Source organism: Acanthopagrus latus, chromosome 12, assembly GCF_904848185.1.
Source record: "Acanthopagrus latus isolate v.2019 chromosome 12, fAcaLat1.1, whole genome shotgun sequence".
NCBI lineage: Eukaryota > Metazoa > Chordata > Actinopteri > Spariformes > Sparidae > Acanthopagrus > Acanthopagrus latus.
This window is the reverse complement of record NC_051050.1, coordinates 23,824,658-23,847,157: the sequence shown is the minus strand read 5'-3', so window position 1 is coordinate 23,847,157 and position 22,500 is coordinate 23,824,658. Positions and strand designations below refer to the sequence as shown.

The following is a 22,500-nucleotide window of genomic DNA, read 5'->3' as shown; positions in this document are numbered from 1 at the left end:
AAATCAGTCTATTAATCACTTTTGTCTGCTGCTAAACACCAAAATACTTTTATTTCATCGTCACATTTTAAGCTTCACATCGTAATTTCTACAGCAAGTCTCTTAAAAACAAGTCAGCAGATGTTCTTATGTTCCTGACAGTATCGTCTGATTCATGTCATGATGAAGAGAGATATCTAAAGTCCCCGCCGGCTGAAACCTTTGAGTGAAATCAGAATATATGAACAAAATGAAACACGAACACTGAGCCTCGCTTCATCCAAAGTCCAAGGCTGTTTCCTCAAAACAAGGTTTCTCTGAGACTGAGTCAGAAATGTCTAATTCAGCTGCACACCGAGATTCAGAAACCTCTTTTACAATCGATACAGCAAAACATTCTCATTTTTTTTTACAGAAAAGAAACGAGCGACTGAGTAGAAAACAATCAGCCGATGACATCGAGACCGTGTTCAGTCACAAAACACACCTGAGTTCACAGGTGAATGTTTCTACAGAGGAGTTTGTTCACACGTCAGTCGCAGAGACGCGATTTATAAACTGTTTCACTCATAAAAACATGAGGGAGAAGAATCCTGGCGCTGGTTTCATCCTGATGCTCACGTGTAAACATCACATCAGACGTTTCTGTGAGTCTCAGTTATATAAAGATGTGAATTCTTCTCCCAGCTTCAGGTTTCTGAAGGTCACGTCTGTGCGAAGGCCTCGTTCTCTTTATCGTCACAGTTTCTATTCTGGTTTTGTTTCATATTCAAGGCTTCTCGGAGGGAGAAGCTGCTTTTTTCTCTGCCACACTGTCGAATGAGTAACGACTGCGGTTAATAATCCGTCTGTCGGGTCTTTTTTTATTATTATTATTATTATTTCAGGAGAGGAGAGGCTCCTCTGCAGAGACCTGCCGTCCTCGGTTCAGCTCTTCGCTCTGCAGTGTTTTGCAGCCATTACCTGTTCTCCCTCTGCCCTTGTTCTCCCTCTGCCCTTGTTTCTGATGGAAATCAGCCCCTGTTGAACGAGCACTCTCAGCTGGAAGCAGGAGACACCCACGGGACTGTATGTTTAGCCATCGTGACTAACCAGGCACCTGCTTGATTGTCCTCTTAGGGGAAGAACACACTTTGGTTTTTTTGTGTTTTAGAGATCGGGCTGTTATGGATGCAGAGCTCCGAGTTTAAAGGTCTGAAACTGTCGTTACCTGAGAGACTGAAGCATGTGATCACCTGTTTCTGCTCAGCTGCTCATTTATTCAAACGTTCATGCAGACGCACACATGAAATAACAATTTCTAGTAACATGATGCTGGTTCGTAGCGTTAAAAAGGAGCAGATCACCCAAAAAAATGTCAATTTAGACTTCGTCATCTTCTCCTCACCTCCATGCTGGGACTCATTTTGTCAGCTGCCAGGAACCCAAAATATCAGAAAAATGTCAAAAAAATCTTTAGTGATACGAACTTTAAGGTCATTTCAAGGCTGTAAATAAAGAAATACAGTAGAAATATGTATAAAATAGATCTTTAACTAGCAACTGTTTTAGTGTTTTCAAGCAAAAATGACAAAAAATGACTCGTTTTGTCAATTTAGTTAAATATAAAGCTGTCAGGAGCCCAAAATATAAGAAAGATGTCAAAAATCTTTAGTGATACGAACTTCTAGATCATTTCAAGGCTGTAAAAAATATAGTTTTACTCTTTATACACACAAATACAGTAGAAACAATGGAAACTGGATCTATAACTGGCAACTGTTTCAATGTTTTCAAGCAAAAATGACCAAAAAAAAAAGACAAATGTTGTCGGTTTAAAGTGTGAAGCTTCGTGCTGAGCGTGGAGGGAGGAGATGATGACTAAATTTACATTTTTGGGTGATCGGCTCCTTTTTTTTTTTTTTTTTTAATGCTATGAATTTAACTTAACAAGCAATGAAATGTTTTATAAATTAGCATTTATTAGCAGTTGTTTATCTGAAAGTTGCAGCTGAAGACTTTGTAAATGTTTAATGTAGCATTTTATTGTTTCTTAACTGTAAGAAAGACTTAATTAAATCTGATTAACTATAAATTTACCACTTATTAATGGTGTTAAGTGTTAAGCTTGTCAATAAGTTCAATACACTGACGTCAACATTCGGCCATGTTTGTTCCTCCTTTTCTTCTTCTTCTGTCAGAATCTGAGTCCAGTTTTCTTCTTTGTGCTGCCACTGATGTTAACGTCGCTGTTGTTTTTCAGGTGTTTCCTCCCTCACAGGTGTTTTCTTGGCACCAACATCAGACGCACCTGGACGTGACCTCACCTGTGACATCAGGAACCATCTTAAAGGTGGGTGGTGTTAGGGCGACTTTTATTTTTGTGTCCTTGACAGTGAATTTATTCATTTTTCTCCTGGCTGCTCGTGAAACTCAGAGGACAACATGAGAATGTTCCAGATAAACTATATTTTCAGACTGAAGGCCTGATGTCGGTGTTGTTGAGGAGTCGACGTCTCTGCTGTCGTTCTGATAAAAACATTATATCGAAGTTGAATATTACGATCTCCATCGTGCACGACGGCAGACTCGACTCCACAGCTCGTGACCGGTGACGTGCAGCAGACACGCTGCGATAGTAATCCTCTGTAATCCTTTGCTGGCTATATCTACAGATGAGAGTGCTGTTGTTAAAGCCCCTTATGTCTCCACCCGAGACCACCCACATCACCGTCAGCTGTTCAACTGGTCGTGAACATGTCAGACTCTTCTCTTTCCTTTTTATTGTCTCTCGCTGAGTTCGAGATGAGATGAACACTCGGAGTTGAAGTATTTGGGATGCGGCCTGTTGTTGTTTGGTGTTGTTCCTCCTTTCTGGTGCATTTGTGACGCACAACGTAACTCTTCAGATAATAATCAGGGACCGTCTGCCTGCAGGAAGTGTGAATATGATCAATAGATGATTTTCAGCGGGTTTAGCACCTAATTTAGATGGAAAATCGATGATAGTGCGCCGTTAAGTCCAACAACAGTTGTGTGATATGAAATGTGCGACGAGTCCCGAGTACGTAACTAACAGGCGTGCTGAAGTGATGTCACGTATATAATGTGATGAAAGAGGCGACAGACAACTTTATCTGGTGGTGAAGTTGTTGTTGTTGTTGTTGTTGTTGTCGCCTCAAAGACACAAACTGAGTGACAAAATGTGAGTTGAAGTTTAGTCTCACAACGAACCGGATCTCCAGTCGACCCACTCGGTCGACAGCGTACGCTTCGTCCTTCACCGCGTTATCTCACGAGTGTTTTTAGGCCCGAGTGCATCACGAGACGATGGCGCTCGTCCTGGAGGCCTGTGCCGGCACAAAATGGCCGCTGTTTCTACCTACAAATCTGTAAGAAAAAAAATCCTTTTTGAATTCCAGAATCCAGAAATCAAAAAGAAGAATAAAATCATAAATGCTCGAGTGAAGTGTTTGTTCTGTGCTGCTTTAACGACCGTCGGAGGAACGATTGATGCTGAAGTGTGTGTGTGTGTGTGTGTGTGTGTGTGTGTGTGTGTGTGTGTGTGTTATGATGATGCAACATGTCCTTGCCCTCCTCTCTAACCTCACAGGGATTGTTCCTCTCTGCAGCTCCGCTCATGATATTAAGCTGCTGTGAGACTTTTTTTTTTTTTTTTTTCATCCGTCAGCTTTTCCTCCGACGCGTTAACTGTCCACCTCAACGCGAGTCGACATACGAGACTCTGGATCTCTTAATTGATTTGTTTATTGACAGACGATTAATTATTTGATGATAATTTAAAAGGAAAGATAAAGAAAAATCAGACCCAACAACAACAACAACAACATCAGCAGAGGATAGAGAGATTTCACCTCTTTAAACACGTTTCAAAACATAGTGCCTACAATACCCACAATGCAACTCACTCGCCACTGTGTGACATCACTGGAGGTGGTTCATCGGACTACACTCAGCTTCTCCTGCAGCCACAGAAGTCTGCAAACACACTTTTAATGTGGAAACTTAGCGGAATTACCCTTTAAAAACAGGTACTTGAGTAAATGTACTTAGTTACATTCCATCGCTAGGAATAAAATACACCTGTTGAGTAAAACTACTCTGTTACCTTTCGATCACGGGACAAAGTAAAGTACAACACACCTCCGATACGTACGTAAGAACATGATGTACACACTTGAGTAAATGTACTTAGTAACTTCATACTTTAGTAATTGAGTAACTGAGAATAGTTACATTTCATCAGCGGGAAATAAAACAGAAAATACTTCAAGTAAAAGTAACTCAAAAAAACAAAGTACCAACTCTGAGTACATGTACTGCGTTACCCTCCAGCAGCAGTAAACTGATGCAGTACTTGATTAAAGTACTCGGTTACATCAGTCAGACTTCATCACAGGGACACTGAGCAGATTACTGCGACTCGTCTGTGGCACATTGTGTCTTTTGATGGTGTCGCTCGGTTACGTGACGTCTGCAGGTTTCAGAACCGACCACAGCCGGACCTCCACCTGACCCCGACAGGCGGGGGGGGTCAGGAGGTCAAGGGGGGGAGGGGTCACAGGACAGGGAGTCTCTGAGGGTTTAATACCACACACACACACACACACACACACACACACACACACACACACACACACACACACACACACACACACTCCTTACCAACAACCAATCAGCCACCAGATCATGTACAGTAGGAACAGAAGTGAAAGGCAAACTCTGTGGCAGCTTAACTCGAAAACACACACACACACAACATCTGTCTACACACACACACACACACACACACACACACACTGTGTCTGCTAAAGCACAACAACATCTGTTTGTGCTTTCAGGCTGAACGAAGCGAAGCGGCAGATTTACAGAAATAGAAACTTCTGCTTTCGTCGGCTGTGGCTGCTGGAGGTACTGAGGTCTCTGAAGTACTTGTACTGTACTCGAGTATTTCATTACTTCATTACGTCATGACTTTATCCCACCTGATGAGAAGGTGTTGGAGGTGTTTAAAGGGTCACTCCACTAATTCTACGTGTTGAACTGTGAGGCTGAGGGCGTCTGAGGGATTTGAGTCACTGATTGATTGTTGTACCGATCAAACAATTAACAGATTAATGGAGCAGATTAGTGACAGATGAACTGGTGATGAAGATAATCAATTACTGCACTGACTTATCACTTAGACACCGCGTCTTTATTGATCTTGTATTGATTATCTGACCGTCCAAACTAAAATAAGACGAATGATTTTGTAAAGACGAGTTTGTTTTAAGACGGATTTTCTGTGAGGTGGAGGTGAGCAGACTGACGCACACCTGGACAGCTGTGATTGGACCGTGATCCACTTTTGGCCCCTTCGCGCGCTCGTGCGCACCTGCATAGGGCGTTCCTAGCAGGCTCGGCACGGCACGGCACGGCACGGCACGGCGCGTCAGTGCGCGTCAGTGCGCGGCGCAGCGGGCTGCAGCGACCTGTCTCTTTAAGTTGGTGTCAAAGCCGATTACCGCTGATCTCCGTCGTGATTCTGTTTTCACCGTCTGTTCTCTCGGTCTATTTTTGTTGTGCGCCGCTGACGGGATGAGACGCGCTCTCGATTTTTAAACGTGGGGGGGAAGAAAGAAAACGCGGGTCGGTGCGTCGTCGCCAAAGTTTGGAGCATGGAGACTCTGCTCGGTCGGACCAGCCCGTGTTGAAGCCCCGGTCCCCGGCGCGGTGTGGTCGGTGCGGGTGATGCGCGCTGCGCCGCGGACGCTCCAACTTGGTCCGACCATGGTAAGCCCGGATTACTCCTCCTGCACACGGTGACCGCGCTCCCCCTCTGCTGCGCTCCCGCTAAAAATAACGGCAGTGACAGACGGTGATGTGATGTGACGCCCCGGGCTGCGGGTTCAACTTGGCACCGACATTAAAAAAAACAAAAAAAACAAAAGAGAATCCGGGTGAACGGAAGATGCAGAAGGGCGTGCGGTACAACGAGGGCCACGCGCTGTACCTGTCGGTGGTGGCGCGTAAAGAGGGCGCCAAGCGCGGCTTTCTGAGCAAGAAGACCACGGAGAACAGCCGCTGGACCGAGAAGTACTTCGCGCTCTACCAGAACGTGCTCTTCTACTTCGAGAACGACCAGAGCACGAGGCCCTCCGGGATCTACCTGCTGGAGGGATGCACGTGCGAGCGGGCACCGGCGCCCAAGGTGTCCGCCATCAGCAAGGAGCCCATGGAGAAACAGCAGGTGGGTCCGGTTAGTGCAGGATGAAGATGAGGAGGTTCTAATGTCTCAGCTTCATCATCACTTCTTATTTTATTATCAGTTTAACCCGAAAATCCAGGAAAAAATGAAATAACGCCTATAAAATGTGCAAATCTGGAGTTATTATCACTGAAAATACAATAACATACCAGTTCAGGGTTATAAAAAAGTAGAGTTTCACTGTTTTTAAAAATGTGAGAGATGGCAACTGTTTTATTGTTTTGAATGAAATATGACAGAAAAAGAGACTCGATATGTCAATTTAACAAAGTTTAAAGCTGCCAGGAGCCAAAAATAACAGAAAAATGTCACAATCTTTAGTGATATGAACTTCTAGATCTTTTCAAGGCTGTAAAAAGATATTTTTTTTACTGCTTAATTCCACAAATACAGTAGAGATATGTAAAAAAAAAAAAAAAAAAAAAGATCTTTAACTAGCAACTATTTTAGTGTTTACAAGCAAAAATGACAAATAATGACTCGTTTTGTTAATTTAGTTAAATATAAAGCTGTCAGGAGCCCAAAATACAAGAAAAATGACACATAAGAAAGTAAAAATCTTTAGTGATACGAACATTAAGAAGGTTTCAGGGTTGTAAAAGATATTGTTTTACTGTTTATACACACAAATACAGTAGAAAAATAGTTAGAAATATATCTTTAACTGGCAACTATGTTAATGTTTTCATGCAAAAATGACAAATGTTGTCAGTTTAACAAGGTGTGAAGCTTCAAGGAGCCAAAAATACACGAAAAGCAGCAGAAGTGCTCATGAAAATGTACAAATCTTCACTGATAATCAGAAACAGAAATATGTCAGAATTACAACTATAACACAGTTTGTCTGCATGTGAAGTGTTTAATCTCAGTTTGTTTTCATTAGAAGTCGACGGCACGTCAAAATAAAAGGCTGAACATGTAAAATATGACAGTAACTACAATAACAGCTGTAAATAAACATCTTGGAGATAAATGATGGAAAGAGGAACTGAGACAGTTTGTTTGTTTGTGACTGAAACTGAAATGATTCAGTCGACTGATGGAAACAACAAAAGATAACTGACAAAAGAAAAAAAAACATGACTCAGTCTTTGAGTTTAATCATGTTTCATCAGCCGTTCATGATTTATAGATGAAGTTATCGATGGTTAAACACGCTTGCGGTGTGAGAAGAGGAAGTGCTGATAAACAAACAGACACAGAACGTTTCCAGCACGCTCACGTTTCTGCTCGTCAGCTGTTGGAAAACCTCCGAACATCGTTAATCAATAATTAAATCACACACATATACATATAGATACATCAATACAGCTTCCTGCTCACTGGACAGAGAAGATTTCTTATTAATCTCCCAATATTTCTGTTTTTTTGGCACACAGGTGATCTTGAACGCAGCCTGCAAGATAATCTCAACTCGAGTATCCTGCAAGTAAAAGTTGTTTTACGTCGGATAAATGTCTGAAAACACACAATTTATTAGTTTATTATTAAAGATAATGAAGAAAACCAGAAAGTATTCACATCAGTCGATGTTGCTCTAAAATAACATTTACTGTTTTTTAATTATCGGTCAGTCGATAAATAAAATAATCTTTTCAGCGTCTCTCTCTGAAACCTGCATCATAGATTCTCTGTCGTGACAAAGAGCCTGCAGACTATTAATAGTTTCACCCAAAAACAGAATTATCCCTTTTTTTTTTAGATATAAAAATATGAGTTCTGTGAAAGTTAAAAGCTAAAAGCTAATTATAAATGACCCATATTCCTGTTTGTGTCGCTGCGGGGCGTCGAGATGTTTCCTCCCCGTCAGCAGCTGATTCACGACGAGGAAACAGTTTCTGGAGGTTCAATACAGTTTGTTTGCTGCTCTCGTCGACACGCAGGTAGATCCCTCAGGTAGATCACGCAGGTAGATCCCTCAGGTAGATCACGCAGGTAGATCCCTCAGGTAGATCACGCAGGTAGATCACACAGGTAGATCCCTCAGGTAGATCACACAGGTAGATCACACAGGTAGATCACTCAGGTAGATGACACAGGTAGATCCCTCAGGCAGATCCCTCAGGTAGATCACTCAGGTAGATCACTCAGGTAGATCCCTCAGGTAGATCCCTCAGGTAGATCACACAGGTAGATCACACAGGTAGATCCCTCAGGTAGATCACACAGGTAGATCCCTCAGGTAGATCACTCTGGTAGATCACTCTGGTAGATCACACAGGTAGATCACTGCGTTGTTTCTGTTGCAAAGTAACAGAAGATCATCATGTCTGACTTTTTATATGAGATATCTGATTTCCTGAGCCGTCCGATCAGATTTCTGTGACATTTTTTTTCACTTGTATGAAAAATAAACATGTAGAAATTGATTTTGTACTTTTGAAGCAACGTTTCAAACACGTGTGTCGACTGTTTGACTGAATTCACGCCGTCTCACTCGTGCGACAGTCAACCAGACGTGTACGGTGCAACAACAACATGTGCCGACATGTTTCCAGTATTGTTATTACTTTAGCCATAAAAATTTTGTGATAATCGTGTGTTTAATTGTTGACGATTGACTAAAATAAATGATGATAAACGCTTGTTCGTCTTTTCAGGAGAATATAGATCGGTTCATATTTTGCTCCATCACATGTTTTAAGTCTTTCGCACAGTGAATGTTGAACTGAAGCTGGATAATCATAAATCGAATCACAGTATCGGTCCAAAAAATCGCAAATTCGATTTGTTTCCCGAATCGTTCAGCTCTGATTTACGTTCACAAACATTTAGATCCATCTCAAACGATGTAAGCGTCGTGTCGGATCGTTTCGTTGAGAACAGTTTTGATCCTGATGGATTTCTAAGGTTTCGATCTTCTTCTCAGTCTGATCGTGTATATCAGAGTATTTAATGTTCCTCCTGCTGCTGTTTCCGTCCGTCGCATCACCTCAGCAGATCAACGCTGCCAGAACAAACCAGCAGAGTGACGAAGCTCTTCAGTCCTGCAGCGACGTTCTGTAAGATCGAATGCATCTCGTCACTCTGCAGACGAGGAGCTTGTGCCAAAAACTGCATTATTGTGTTTTAATTATGCAAACGAGGAGATCTAAACAAAGATGAATAATCCACGAGACCTTTAAACCAGTTGAACCAAATTCTTGTGTTTTTTTTAACTTCTGAACATCCTGTTAAAACTTCCGGCCAGATTAATTTCCTCGTCTCGGCTGTGAACCGGTTCTGTCTCCGTCTCAGTCGGTTCTTTACGTGTCGTGTCGCTGGATGTTTGTCTAACAGCTCACCTGTGTGTGCAAACGTAAAGGTGAAGGTGTTGGGATGCAGAGAAACACACGCGAGACCTTCAGCACCAAACTCCAAAATAGTCGATATACTGAACAATGATTGATTCTGATTGATTGATTTGATGTAAAATGTAAAGAACAAGAAACGGCTGATAAATAAAAGTTCAAAAACAGATAACAGAAAATAAATAAAAAGCACAGATGGAACGAAGTAATAAATAATAAAGTATAAAGTTATTTAATTCCAGCCCTGAAACTCTAATTAATCTTCCTAAACTTAAATATTGATTAATTTGTCAGACGTATAAACACAATAAACACAAGAGAAGCTGCTTCAAAATGTATTTTTATTTGGTCAATAAATAAAATAAACGTATCAGAAGTTGAGTTGCTACGTTTTCCTTTAATCGACTCAAGATTCACTTATTTAGGTGTTCTGTCACATTACCTGGATACTTTTATCGATACGGTTGCTTTTGATGTGATTTTATCGATCAGAAAAAGTCAATAAGTTGAACTACAGACTCAGTTTGAAGCCTGAACATTCAGTCGGTCGTCTGACGGCAGTGAGACAGGCTGGAATTAGAGCCACGGGGGGTCAGTCAGTCAGTCTGTCTGTCTGTCTGTCTGTCTGTCTGTCTGTCTGTCTGTCTGCCTGCCTGCCTGTCTGCCTGTCTGTCTGTCTGTCTGTCCGCCTGCCTGTCCGTCAGTATGTCTGTCTGTCTGTCTGTCTGCCTGTCTGCCTGTCTGTCTGTCTGTCTGTCTGTCTGTCTGTCTGTCTGTCTGCCTGTCTGCCTGCCTGCCTGTCTGTCTGTCTGTCTGTCTGTCTGTCTGTCTGTCTGTCTGTCTGTCTGCCTGTCTGCCTGCCTGCCTGTCTGTCTGTCTGTCTGTCTGTCTGTCTGTCTGCCCGTCTGTCTGTCTGTCTGTCTGTCTGTCTGTCTGTCTGTCTGCTTGTCTGCCTGTCTGTCTGTCTGTCTGTCTGTCTGTCTGTCTGTCCGTCTGTCTGTCTGTCCGTCCGTCCGTCCGTCTGTCTGACCTCCGAGCTGCGGTCGACACCCTCCGGAGTCGACAGTTCATGAGACTGAGTGTCGAGGTCTGACAGAGCCTGAAGCGTTTGTCATCGTCCTAAACGGCCTCACGAGTCCGAGCTTGAATAAGTCTGCTAATGTCTGCTCAGCTCTGATATTTACCTCGTCCTCACACCAGATACACGAGCTCCTGCTGTTGCTGCGTGTTAGCAGCTCCTGGTTAATTATCTGAATCGACTCTGCTGGTGCTGATATTGGATTTTATGTTGTTGTAGCTGTCAGCTGTGGAGCATCAGCGGCTATTAAAACGTATGTAGTTCATTCCAAGAGCCTGACTGATGCTTGATTCTCAACACTGATATTGGGCTGTAAAACATTGTGGACGGAAAACGGTGAACGACACGGGGAGGTCGAGGGCCCGACACACCAAACTGACAGCAAGGAAGTGACTAATGGAGAATGTGTCAGATAAAAAGTTGAAGAAGTCTCTGGCGAACAGGCAGCGGGATAAATATTTAGGAGAAGCTGCACTAGATGGTTAAAATCATTGATAATACAGATTCAAGGAAGCTTGCTTGTACAGCCAACGCCTCGTGAACTCTGTCCCAGTTCTTCTCCCTGTTTTTGGAGGATGCACCTCTACGATCCTTCGTGGCCTCACATATCCCGAGATTCTTTGCCAAAAAAAGAACAAAGAAAGAGAGAAAATGGCGACATCGCGTGGTGGAGATCGTCACTTTCGCGGGCCTGGGCGGTTAAACAACTGGTGATGCAACCAGGAAATGCTCCAAAGGCTCGACCGTCCCATTTAACAACAGCTGACGAGGTTAACAAGGTCTCTGAAGGACTCGCCTTCGAAGACCACGAAGGCCGAGTCCTTCAGAGGATGACGACGATGGCCGACAGCCAACCAAGCGTAAACCGACAGCTTTTCAACTTTCATCCCTCCTCGTGTTTCTCTGCAGCTCTGTCGCTCGCAGCCCGGCTACTGTCCAAAGCAAAAAACAAAACCCCAAAGCACAAACACGACCCCTGATCTCCATGCTACGAGTAAAACAGCCGCTCGTATTAATTCGTAGGCGGGTTTTGTTGCTTTTTGATCTGGTAGAAAGAATACAAGTGGTGAGAGGAAACACACATCAGACTTTAACACGACACCGAAACGAACGTCCGTCTGCTCATCTCTGGTTTCTGTCACTCTCCCTCCTCACCTTCTCCTTCTTCTGCTGTTATTCCAGCTGTTCTGAACTTTATATTTTGGTGGGAAAAATCGGCCGAATAGCGTAAAAGTGAGGCTCATATGGATCTTTTTGCATTTTACTACACTGACATCAGTAATTACACACGCCCGTATTGTATCCTAACATCTAACATCCAGACAACAACAGACGGGATTCATGTTTCGGTGTCTGACGTCGGTCTGATGAAGCTGCTCTGTGATTTCTGACTGACGTTTTGTTTTGTTTTTTTTAAATGGAGCGACATTAAAGTCAGACAGAAACATCAGAGAGCATCAAAGCTCTCGGCTGCAGACGATCACCGGGATCATTTGATGTCCACTCTCCTCAGATACTCCGGCGGCAACATTAATTATTCACGGGGCTCAGAGCGGTCCGGTTCATTAACATGACTGTGATCAGCGTATTGATCTCAGGATGCTGAATATCCTCCTGTGTTCTCCTCTGAAAGTCGCTCTTATTGTTTATCACTGCGTAAGATGTTTATTAGTTATGGAAGCAGATAACAGCAGATTAATTTTTCATGTCTTATTAGTCCGTGTTGGCTGCACGACACAGTAAATAACAGAATACAGCACACATCAGTGTGCACGTGTATATATGAGTGATAACTTCACGGCTCTGTTTAGTCGGTGACGACGGCTCCGGCTGGGCGGCTCATGTTTCTCCAGGGAACACATTGTTTGTAACACCCTCCTTCATTAGATTAGCAGAGTTAAACAGAGTATTAAACATGGACGACAGTGTGATAATAACATCCACCGCTGTGAAATATCGCCTAATGAACTGGAAACATAAGCCGATGTTTCTCATTGAATTACAGGCGGCGTGTGATAATCGTCTTTGTGCGTCTGCTTGTTGTTGTTGTTGTTGTTGTTGTTGTTTGGAGACAAACAACTTCCTGGTTTGTAGCTGCAAAGAGAAATGAACTGTGAACAAATCGCTTGTTAATCTTTTCATTCTCCGACATGAAGCAGCTTTTCAGTTCAGATCAGGTTTGATGATGATGATGAATAAAGTTATGATCTTGACATTTAATGAAGTCATGACTGAAAGTACAGTTTAGGTTCCAGTAATTAGATTTTATTCCATTTTACAGCTGGATGTTAGAGAGTTTTTTTGTCCAGTGTGAAAGGTGCACGTTACGTCTCCACGGGGACTGTTGGAGTTTGTGTCTTCAGCATTGTGAATCATTTTTTATGTTAATTGTATTTTAAAAAAGGATGAAAATGTGCAGCTGACTCCGAAGAAAACATAAAAAAAAGTTTGAGGAAACTCTGCAGTGAAGTATTTCTGCTGCAATAACAAGAGCAGAGTTTTGCACTTGTTTATATCTTCGAGAAATGTGAAACTACAAATACAAAAAAATAACCACAAAATGTGAGTGTTTAACATTCACCCATTACAAACTAATCCTTCGGGATTTTACAGTGTCATATTTACACTTTCTGTAAAAAGAGTACGGTCAGCAGTCGCTATATTAAAGTAGCAAGATTTGAAATTATTTTCTCGTCGTGTCAAAGGTGAAGTGTAGAAGAAATATCTACCACAGCTAGCATGCTAACCAGCTAGCCCTCGGCCTAACGCTCATGTGTTTTAGTGGTGTAAACACACACATACACACACTCTCTCCTGGTAGTCCCGCTAGCTGCACTGCTAACTGAGCTAACAAGCTAACGGCAGCTACAGTCATAAGCAGCAGTTAGCAGATATCCTGGGATATATTGCACCTTTTTAAAAAGTAAACGTGTGCTTTTATTTTGGAGGGTCAACTCAGATGGGAGATCTGTGGATATGTATGCATTTCTTCTTCGCCCTCCCCGCACGCCGCTGCTTTATGCTAATGGTCGGCCCACTATAGGCTTCTCCTCCACGCACCCGCCTGACGGACGTCTCCATGGTGACGAGGGTTGACGGTTCAAGTGGCTCATGAACTGAGGCAGCGCGGTGGAAACACGCGAAGAGAGAAAATGTAAAGAGTCGGTCTGCAGTGGAGTAGAAACACAGGATGAGGACGATGCATTTACTTTTATCTATCACACTTATAGAAATGTACACTACAGAGAGAGATTACAGCCTTTATATCCAGTATTTAATTAACTCTGATTGAAGCTTATGAAGCAGGACTCCGGACTGTGTGCTGCTGTCTGTGTTTGTGAGCTTGTAGCTAACGTGTGCTGCTGCTCTGGGATGCTGCTGTGCTCGACTAAGAATAGCATCCTTGCTGGTCCTTTTGCCTGCAGTCACTGTCTGAATACCAAGTCAACAAGACCGCACACACACACACACACACACACTCAACAACACACTGCTGGTACCTGGGCTATTTGTAGCCCACCTCTGACTGTACTGTGAGGGGTGATCTGTCCGTCCGTCTGTCTCTGAGTGCAGTGCAGCTGCAGCAGATGTGGGAATTCTGCAGAACAATGAGCGAAACTCTGTGAATTTCTTTGTTATTGAGCCAGTCGTGTGTGTGTGTATGTGTGTGTGTGTGGAGACGTGTGAGTTTTAAACATTAAAACTCACAAAACTGCAAATAAGAGACAATTATTCGAGTTGAGTTGTGAAATGAAACGTCACCTTGTTTCTCTCTTTTTTTTTTTTAAAGCTGATTGTTTGGCGTTACAGAAGATAAACGAGGTTATAAAAAAATGTCAGAGAGAACATTTGTTCTGTACTGTAACAGAACAGAACCGACACTGAGCAGGTCCGCGTGTCCTGAGTGGGTTCAGTTTGTGTCCTCGGTGCTGTGAGAGACGGAGCGATGAGGCGAATGATTCAAACACACTCTCATCGTCCTGAAGTCTCCGTGTTGTTGTTGTTGTTGTTGTTGTTGTGTAAGTGATGCTCAGAGTTACAGCTCCTGTCTGTGTCCCTGCACCACAGACAGTCTCTGTTTCTGTCTGTCTCTCTTTGTGTTTCTGTCCCAGTCTGTGTCTCTCTGTCTGTCTCATTGTTATCCTCTAGCTTAAAGCAGGCTTGTGGCTGGGGAAGCCGTATTAGCAATACGAGGAGCTGTACAAGCCTTCATGGTTACGTAACCCCCCCCAACACACACACACACACACACACACACACACACACACACACACACACAAGCCCTTAAGCCTCTCTCTGGTCCGTAGCCGGCGCACGCTACCAAGTGTCTGTCACCCGCTTATCGTTACATCATTACTATACCGGCCCACTTTCTCCCCGCCGCCTCGCAGCAACACAATATATTCACCTGATTTAATATCACGAGAAAATGTAAAGACGCAGCAATGTACTGCAGTCTGTGTGTGTGTCTGCGTGTGTGTGTGTGTGTGTGTGTGTGTGTTATTCTTACTGAACAACAACAAAAAGTAGTAAAACACAGACGTATTTAAAATGAGAAGTGTATTTAAAGTTACATGTCGTGTAGTTTAGACTCAATAACTTTTTATGCTCGTCAGTCTGCAGAAAATGTTTCACGTGGAACGAATATTACGTCACTTTTTCCGTGGGAGCCGTTTGTTGTTCTCCTGAGTGACGACGGTCTCGTCAGACTCCGACGACAGAAGAATTATATAATGAAGGACTGACTGACTGTTTTTCTGCTGGTGCGAGACTGAAAATGTCGTCAGAAATGTGGCATTACAAAGAGAAGCGACATAAAAAATACAGTCAGGAGAAAAACATTTTGTCACTTCAGCTGATGAACGACAAACAAAAAGAGGTGAAAAACAGGCAAAACTCAGTTATAAGAGGCTCATATCTTCTCAGATCGTATCTCAGACTTCAGTGGACCGAGTTACAAAACCTCACAGACCAGCGAGCGTTAACTTCCCAACATCCCCCAAAACAATCAGGCTACTTCAGCAGTATATCACAAATTATAGCCTAATTAGACAGTCTGACAAAATACGCTCACAAATGGAGACATCTGAGTGTGAAACTGGAGGATTTCAGCAAATCTGCTGTGCATATGGGAAGTTTAACACCAGAGAAGACCGTGTTTCAACGTGAAATGTGTGTAAGGACTTCCTCAGAGTTGAGTTGGGTGGATGTCTGAATAGTTCATGGCGAGCGTCTCTTTAACTCGCGCAGCTGTCGATGTTTACACAAAACATTCTGACGGTCGTGAATAAAACACAGATCTGTCGTGAACATCAGAATAATGTGACGCCGTGTTGTTGCTTTAACGTACAGGAGTGAACTCATGCATACAGTCTGCGTGTTGAGAAGAATTACACGTCCGCATGTGTAGTTTATGAATCATTTATTGTTATAACGTCCGAGTCGCAGTGAACAGGAGAGAGACGAGGATTAAAACGACCGAACGACGTCCCTGCTGAGTCGAGATACCGCCGCAGGAACAAAGTCATGAAAGTGAATCGGACACAGCAGGAAAATGTTTTGTTTCTCCTCTCGCAGGCGTGTTGTTGAGAAATCTTGATGCTTTTTCATGTATTTCACGCAGCTAGATTACAAATCCACATCAGTTTGGACTGTAGATGAATGAAAAACTGACCTGAAACCTCAAAATACTGAAATATCTGTGTGTGTTTGTGTTGATTGTTCCTGTCCGTCGTTTCTCCGCATTATTATTTTGACATCATGTCAAAGGCGTCTTTTTATATTGTGTTTTAGTGCCGTAAACACACACACACACACACACACACACAATCTCCAGGTAGTCCCGCTAGCTGCACTGCTAACTGAGCTAAGAGGCTAACAGCCATGACTGCAGAAAGTAACTTTGTGCTCTTATTTTGGAGGGTCAACAGAAAAACTGCCTTTAAACCTCAAAATACTGAAATGTTTGTGTATATTTGTGTTGATGGTTCCTGTCGTTACTTCAGGTTTCTTCGTAGGCGCCGTCGTTTCTCCGCATTATCCCTTTAACTGAGCGCAGACATGTCAGAGCCGCTCATGTAAATCACTTAATTAGATCACTGATATTGGTGCGGCGATGCTGGAGGTGATCCCAACACGCCGTGACATGACGGCCCGTCGTCGTTAACGTGTTGTGACAGACTGGCAGGACGCGGCGCGATGAAGACGAGGGTGACCGTGGAGGTTATCACCCAGGAGGCATCGCGGCTTTCTTAGAAGACATGACCCCCTTTTTATTTCCCACCGAGCTGCAGGAGGGCGACCAGCTCCCCACCAGTTAGATGTGTGATAATATCAGCCGAAGACAAGAGAGTTTATTTCTTTGTTCTTCACAGCGAGCTGTCGTCTCGACTGAAGACCGATTCAGACGGGTTGATATCACAGCAGGAGGACGTGGGGAGTTTAAGAGGAGTAAAAAGAGACAAAAAGAGTCAAAAATCTCTTTAAATCTTAACACAAATGCATGAAACACAGATTATTAGATTCAATCTGACTGAAACTTCCTGATGATGTCACTGTTTCATATGTACAGTGAGGAAAAACGTCCATAAATCCACTTAGAGCTCATGACCATTCAGAACTTCATTGAGAAACGTCACATTTTTAAGTTTTCCTCAGTGTGAGAATAATTTAGCGATATTTGTCTTTGAGTCTTTGGGTCCAACGCTAACAGGAAGTGCTAATAGCTAATTTGGCTTACTTTAAATGGCGCTGATTCGCAGAATATGGGCCTGTAGCTGACACGTCACCGCTGACCTTGACTGACTTCAGGTCAGTGGCGCATCCAGTCTGCCGATTAATCATGAAGATAATGGCTGATTGATAAACTCCTAGCAGGGGAAATATATTATTATTGGAAGGAAACCGGTTTGAGAATCAGAGACACGAGATGTTTGTGGTTCTTGATCTCAAACAAATCAACATGGATCAGGTTACTGTAACAACGTGAAGAAGGCAGAGGAGTGCTGTATGATGCGATGGGCAGCAGGAAGCATCGATCCGACCGCGCTGAAGCAAAGTGCAGCTCTGAGGCTCCGATCTTTGTGTCGTTAACACCGTGCAGGTCTGAGGTTGATGTTCGTGTGGCGCTGGGAGCTCGTTGGATTGATTTCTGCGGTGATGCTGGTGATCGAGACGCGCAGACAGAGACGATCAATCACCTCTCAGCCTCGTTTTAAACCCGAGAAGTCTGGATGTTTGGTGAAGTAGCAGCCTGATGCATCTTCTTCATCTGTGCCAAAACTTGATGCACGGCTGAGTATAGGGACAGGAATTTTAAGCAATCCTTTAATCGATAGTTGGCTGCCTCAACAATCGATTATCAATTAAGCATTAATAATATATGAAAAGTTGGAAGTTTTCCTATTAGAAAACTGTTCGTAGACGATATCAGGGGTTAAAAGAACAGATAATAAACAACAAATTATTTGAATAATGAACAAAATGACACAATGATTTTGATTTTAATAGCCGAGAACAAAATCCAGCCGTCACTGAGGAAGTTTTGATTTTAATCGTTTGATTAATCATTGTTTGATTTCTTTAAAAAGTTGCCAGAGGATCAATAAATAATATGTTAATAATATATAATAATATGTTTTGCGTGTGCTTCCTTTAACGCAGCACTACTTCCTGGTCATTTTTGGCCACGATGGACAGAAACCTCTGGAGCTGCGGACGGAGGAGGAGACGGACTGCAACGAGTGGGTGGAGTTCATCCAGCAGGCCAGGTGAGAACAGACGCCACTCCAGATATTCACCTGTCAGACAGTTTTACTCAGGTACGGCACAAAGGTACGATACCGAGGTTCTTTTTTTAGGATGGACTGTTTATCAGGGGGTTTTCTGATCAACATCATCTGTTTTTGTGTGTGTCTGATCGGCAATGAAGTGTAATAATTAGAAAAAATGCTCTATGTTGGCTGTGATGCAGCATCAGTTCTGTCTGTAGTCTCCACGCTGTCCCGCCCAACATTACCTGACACAGGTGTGACTCTGTAATCACTAAAGCTAAAGCTAAAGTAAAGCTAAGTGCAGCGTCGTCCTGAAGGTAAGTGGACGTGTTTCGCCTCTCATCCAAGAAGCTTCTTCAGCTCTGAACTGAATAATATGATTTTTTTTTACAGGTCATTAGCTCATTTTTAATATACAAAATGATAAATGATAATGATGATATTATTAGTAATCAATATCGGCTGAAATAACCCCTAAACCTGCTCCTCCTCTTCAATAACTCATGGAGTCTCAAACTGTTTCTCTACTTTCCTGCTTTCTTTCTTTTTGTGGCTGATGCACTTTCAGCCCAACGACCACGTGTTAGTCTGTATTTGTTTAACATCTGAGAGAGAGTGTGTGTGTGTGTGTGTGTCTGTGTGTGTGTGTGTGTGTGGACGTGTTTTGCTCGCAGCGGTTCACATTTAGGTCACACTGGTGCTGTATCGCCACGCTGGTTACATCACAGACTTGATCTCGCCGCTCCACCTCTCCTTCCTCTCTGTCTCTCTGTTTCCTCACAGCGTTCAGGAGAAAAAATAACGATTTAAAAACACCTTCGTTCGTTCTGACACGACGACACGTTCGTCTGTCAGGTTGTTTCAAAGTGTCGAACATGAATGATCAGACAGAGCTCTCTGTCGTTTTCACGCCTCACTTCCTTGTCCTCAAACACCGGCTACCTTCATCCTCCCTTTCAGCTACTCTGACATCATCATCGAGCGTGAGATCCTGATGCAGAAGTACATCCACCTGGTCCAGATCATGGAGACCGAGAAGGTCGCGGCCAATCAGCTCCGCACTCAGCTGGAGGACCAGGACACCGAGATCGAGAGGCTCAAAGCCGAGGTACGCATGAGCGCATCCACATCTGCGTGTGCATGCATACATAAATCCACACGCGCCGTCGCTCACGCACATGCTCAGATGGAGCGGATCAGAAGCGTGCAGACGCATCGGACCTGATGGAGAAACTCTGGAGTCCAGAGATCGCCGAGCGCGTCGCTCAGCGGGGCTCCAGTGACTGCAGGAGCTTCACTTCCCTCGTCATGACACGAGATGTCTGCTTTTTATGTTGTGAGCCTCCAAAGTGGCTCCATGAATATTTTAACCTCTGTGCCAGTTTTGTTCACATGGACGCTGTTGTTGTGCCAGATTGTAGTGTTGAACAAAACCAAGGAGAGGATGCAGCCGAGCCAGAGCAACCAGGAGGAGGAGGACCCGGACATTAAGAAGATCAAGAAGGTAAAACGTTGGTTTGACACGAGGGTGAAGGGTTTGAAAACACAGATTACTTCCCACAAATGATCCTTTCAAAATAAACTTCTTCCTGCCAAGCACCAAATGTGAGTAAATCTCCCCCACGGATGAATGTCAGGTGATTAAAACTACGCTCAGAGTCTCGACTGTGTTTTGGTGTCATTTACAGACACGCTGCCTCTGTGGTCTGCTTCATGGTGCGTTCAGGGGCACCTCGTAAAGTCCGAAATCTACACTCCAGTACTTAAATACTCAAATTTCACAAAACACAGCAACTTTTCTGAAAACATGACAACATTTACATGCAGCCACACAATGAAATTTCACAAATCCTCCCACTTTAGAGATGCTGTAGCGTTTTGACCCTCCAGGCCACCGTAGATGAGTCAGATCGTGTAGATTCGGGTGACTCGCAGCTCTGTTTCAGTCAGAACCGAGAGAGACGGCTCGTGTGTTTCCTCTCTGCAGGTGCAGAGCTTCATGCGTGGCTGGCTCTGCCGCAGGAAGTGGAAGATCATCGTCCAGGACTACATCTGCTCCCCTCACGCTGAGAGCATGAGGAAGAGGAACCAGATCGTCTTCAACATGGTGGAGGCGGAGACGGAGTACGTCCACCAGCTCTCCATCCTGGTGAACTGCTTCCTGCGGCCGCTCCGCATGGCCGCCAGCTCCAAGAAGCCTCCCATCAGCCACGATGACGTCAGCAGCATATTCCTCAACAGGTGCAGCCATCTTTCTTTCTTTCTGTCTTTCTTTCTTTTTTAATGTGATCTTTATAGTTTCACGCTGATCTGAGACCAGTTCTGTCCTTCTCCAGTGAGACCATCATGTTCCTGCACGAGATCTTCCATCAAGGTCTTAAAGCTCGGATCGCGAACTGGCCCACGCTGGTTCTGGGTGAGTTCTGCAGAGGCCACAGTCCAGTCTCCATGAACACTTCTCATGTTCTTCTCTCTTCTTCTTCGTCATCTTCGGCTTCTGCCTTCTTCTGTCTTTTGGTGTTCTTCTTCTACTTTCTTCTTCTTTTCTCTTCCTCTCTTTTGTCTTCTTCTATTTTCTTTTTCTTCTACACTCTTTCTTTAAAGTCAAAGTCTCTCTTCTTCTTCTTCCCCCTTACCTTCTTCTATTTTCTTCTTCTTCTTCTTCCTGTGGTGGATTAGTAATAAAGGAGCTGTCTGTCTGTCTGTCTGTCTGTCTGTCTGTCTGTCTGTCTGTCTGGAAGGAAATCAGTTAATAACATATTTCATGTTCTGGAGAATGATGGACCTTTTATTTGCTGCTGTCTGTTATCTCAGACGTAGTTTGCGTGTTTTCTCTCTGACACTCAGCCGACCTGTTCGACATCCTGCTGCCGATGCTGAACATCTACCAGGAGTTTGTGAGGAACCATCAGTACAGCCTGCAGGTTCTGGCCAACTGCAAACAGAACCGAGACTTCGACAAGCTGCTCAAACAGTACGAGTCCAACGCTGCCTGCGAGGGCCGCATGCTGGAGACGTTCCTCACCTACCCCATGTTCCAGGTGCTGCTCACACCTCCAGCGTCCACTGACCAACAGGAAGCAGCTCTGTCACCTGTGTTGTTTCTAACAGGTGTGTGTTTTCTCCTGTGCTTCAGATTCCTCGATACATCATCACCCTTCACGAGCTGCTGGCACACACGCCTCACGAGCACGTGGAGCGAAAGAGTCTGGAATTCGCCAAATCCAAACTGGAGGAGCTGTCGAAGTGAGTGCGAGAACGATTCAGACGTGTGTGTTGACGGACGGTGGTAACGATGCTAACGACGATTTGTCCCGTTTGTCAGGATGATGCACGATGAAGTGAGCGACACCGAGAACATCAGGAAGAATCTGGCCATCGAGCGGATGATCGTGGAGGGCTGCGACATCCTGTTAGACACGAGCCAGACCTTCGTCAGACAAGGTGAGCCTCCTCTTCGTCCTCTCGTCCTCTCTTGTCTCTTTGATTCTGTCGCTGTTCGCTCACTCTTCGCTCCGACTCCACGTCCAGGCTCGCTGATCCAGCTGCCGTCCAGCAGCGAGCGGGGCATGCTCAGTAAGGTCCGGCTGGGCTCGCTCTCGCTGAGGAAGGAAGGAGAGCGCCAGTGTTTCCTGTTCACCAAACACTTCCTCATCTGCACGCGAACATCTGGAGGGAAGCTTCACCTGCTCAAGGTCAGCCTCACCTGAGCACAGACACACACACACACACACACAGTGGAGTTAATGTTAGTGACAGGCTGTTTGAAGTCCATTTCAAAACATCTGGAAAATGCTCGCAGGAGTAATCTGGCTGATGTCTCAGCACCGGGCCGGCTGTCAGTCGTGTTATCTGCAGAACACAGAGTCCCTGAAATATTATAATGTGGCCGATCTGAAGGAAAACTGCAATAAACTCACAAAATCCTGCAGCCACAACAGTCTGTAGCTGAATATCGACACTTCTTACAAACAGTGGAATCAAATGTTGTGCAGGACGTCAGTTTATCAGTTTATCACATTTCACCGAGTCCACGCAGCTGCAGCATCAGGGTCACATACAGAAAGTTGACTCAGTTTCCTGTTTGCACACAAACAAACCCTCAGAAACGACAACAAGCCACGTGGACGT

At 44.1% G+C, this 22,500-nt stretch overlaps 1 protein-coding gene and 1 long non-coding RNA gene across 5 annotated transcripts in view; one reads left to right on the top strand and one right to left on the bottom strand.

The window, feature by feature from the left end:
• Positions 1–22,500, top strand: part of rasgrf2a (Ras protein-specific guanine nucleotide-releasing factor 2a) — a 39,786-nt gene that overhangs the window by 5,302 nt on the left and 11,984 nt on the right. The window contains exons 2-11 of one of the 4 annotated variants that reach the window (XM_037116631.1): positions 2,222–2,311; positions 18,260–18,366; positions 19,330–19,477; positions 19,784–19,873; positions 20,357–20,610; positions 20,706–20,785; positions 21,217–21,410; positions 21,506–21,615; positions 21,695–21,813; positions 21,901–22,064. In XM_037116631.1, coding sequence (XP_036972526.1) covers positions 19,364–19,477; positions 19,784–19,873; positions 20,357–20,610; positions 20,706–20,785; positions 21,217–21,410; positions 21,506–21,615; positions 21,695–21,813; positions 21,901–22,064 — 1,125 coding nt within the window. In that variant the 5' untranslated portion in view covers positions 2,222–2,311; positions 18,260–18,366; positions 19,330–19,363. Of the gene's footprint in view, positions 1–2,045; positions 2,312–4,827; positions 6,212–18,259; positions 18,367–19,329; positions 19,478–19,783; positions 19,874–20,356; positions 20,611–20,705; positions 20,786–21,216; positions 21,411–21,505; positions 21,616–21,694; positions 21,814–21,900; positions 22,065–22,500 lie in introns of those variants that run through there. The other 3 variants (XM_037116630.1, XM_037116628.1, XM_037116629.1) reach the window with 3 other exon arrangements.
• On the bottom strand, positions 2,449–4,571 carry LOC119029639. Its single transcript, XR_005078039.1, has 2 exons — positions 3,193–4,571; positions 2,449–2,889 (listed from the first exon to the last, which is right to left on the bottom strand). It is a non-coding gene; the product is annotated as an uncharacterized LOC119029639 (long non-coding RNA).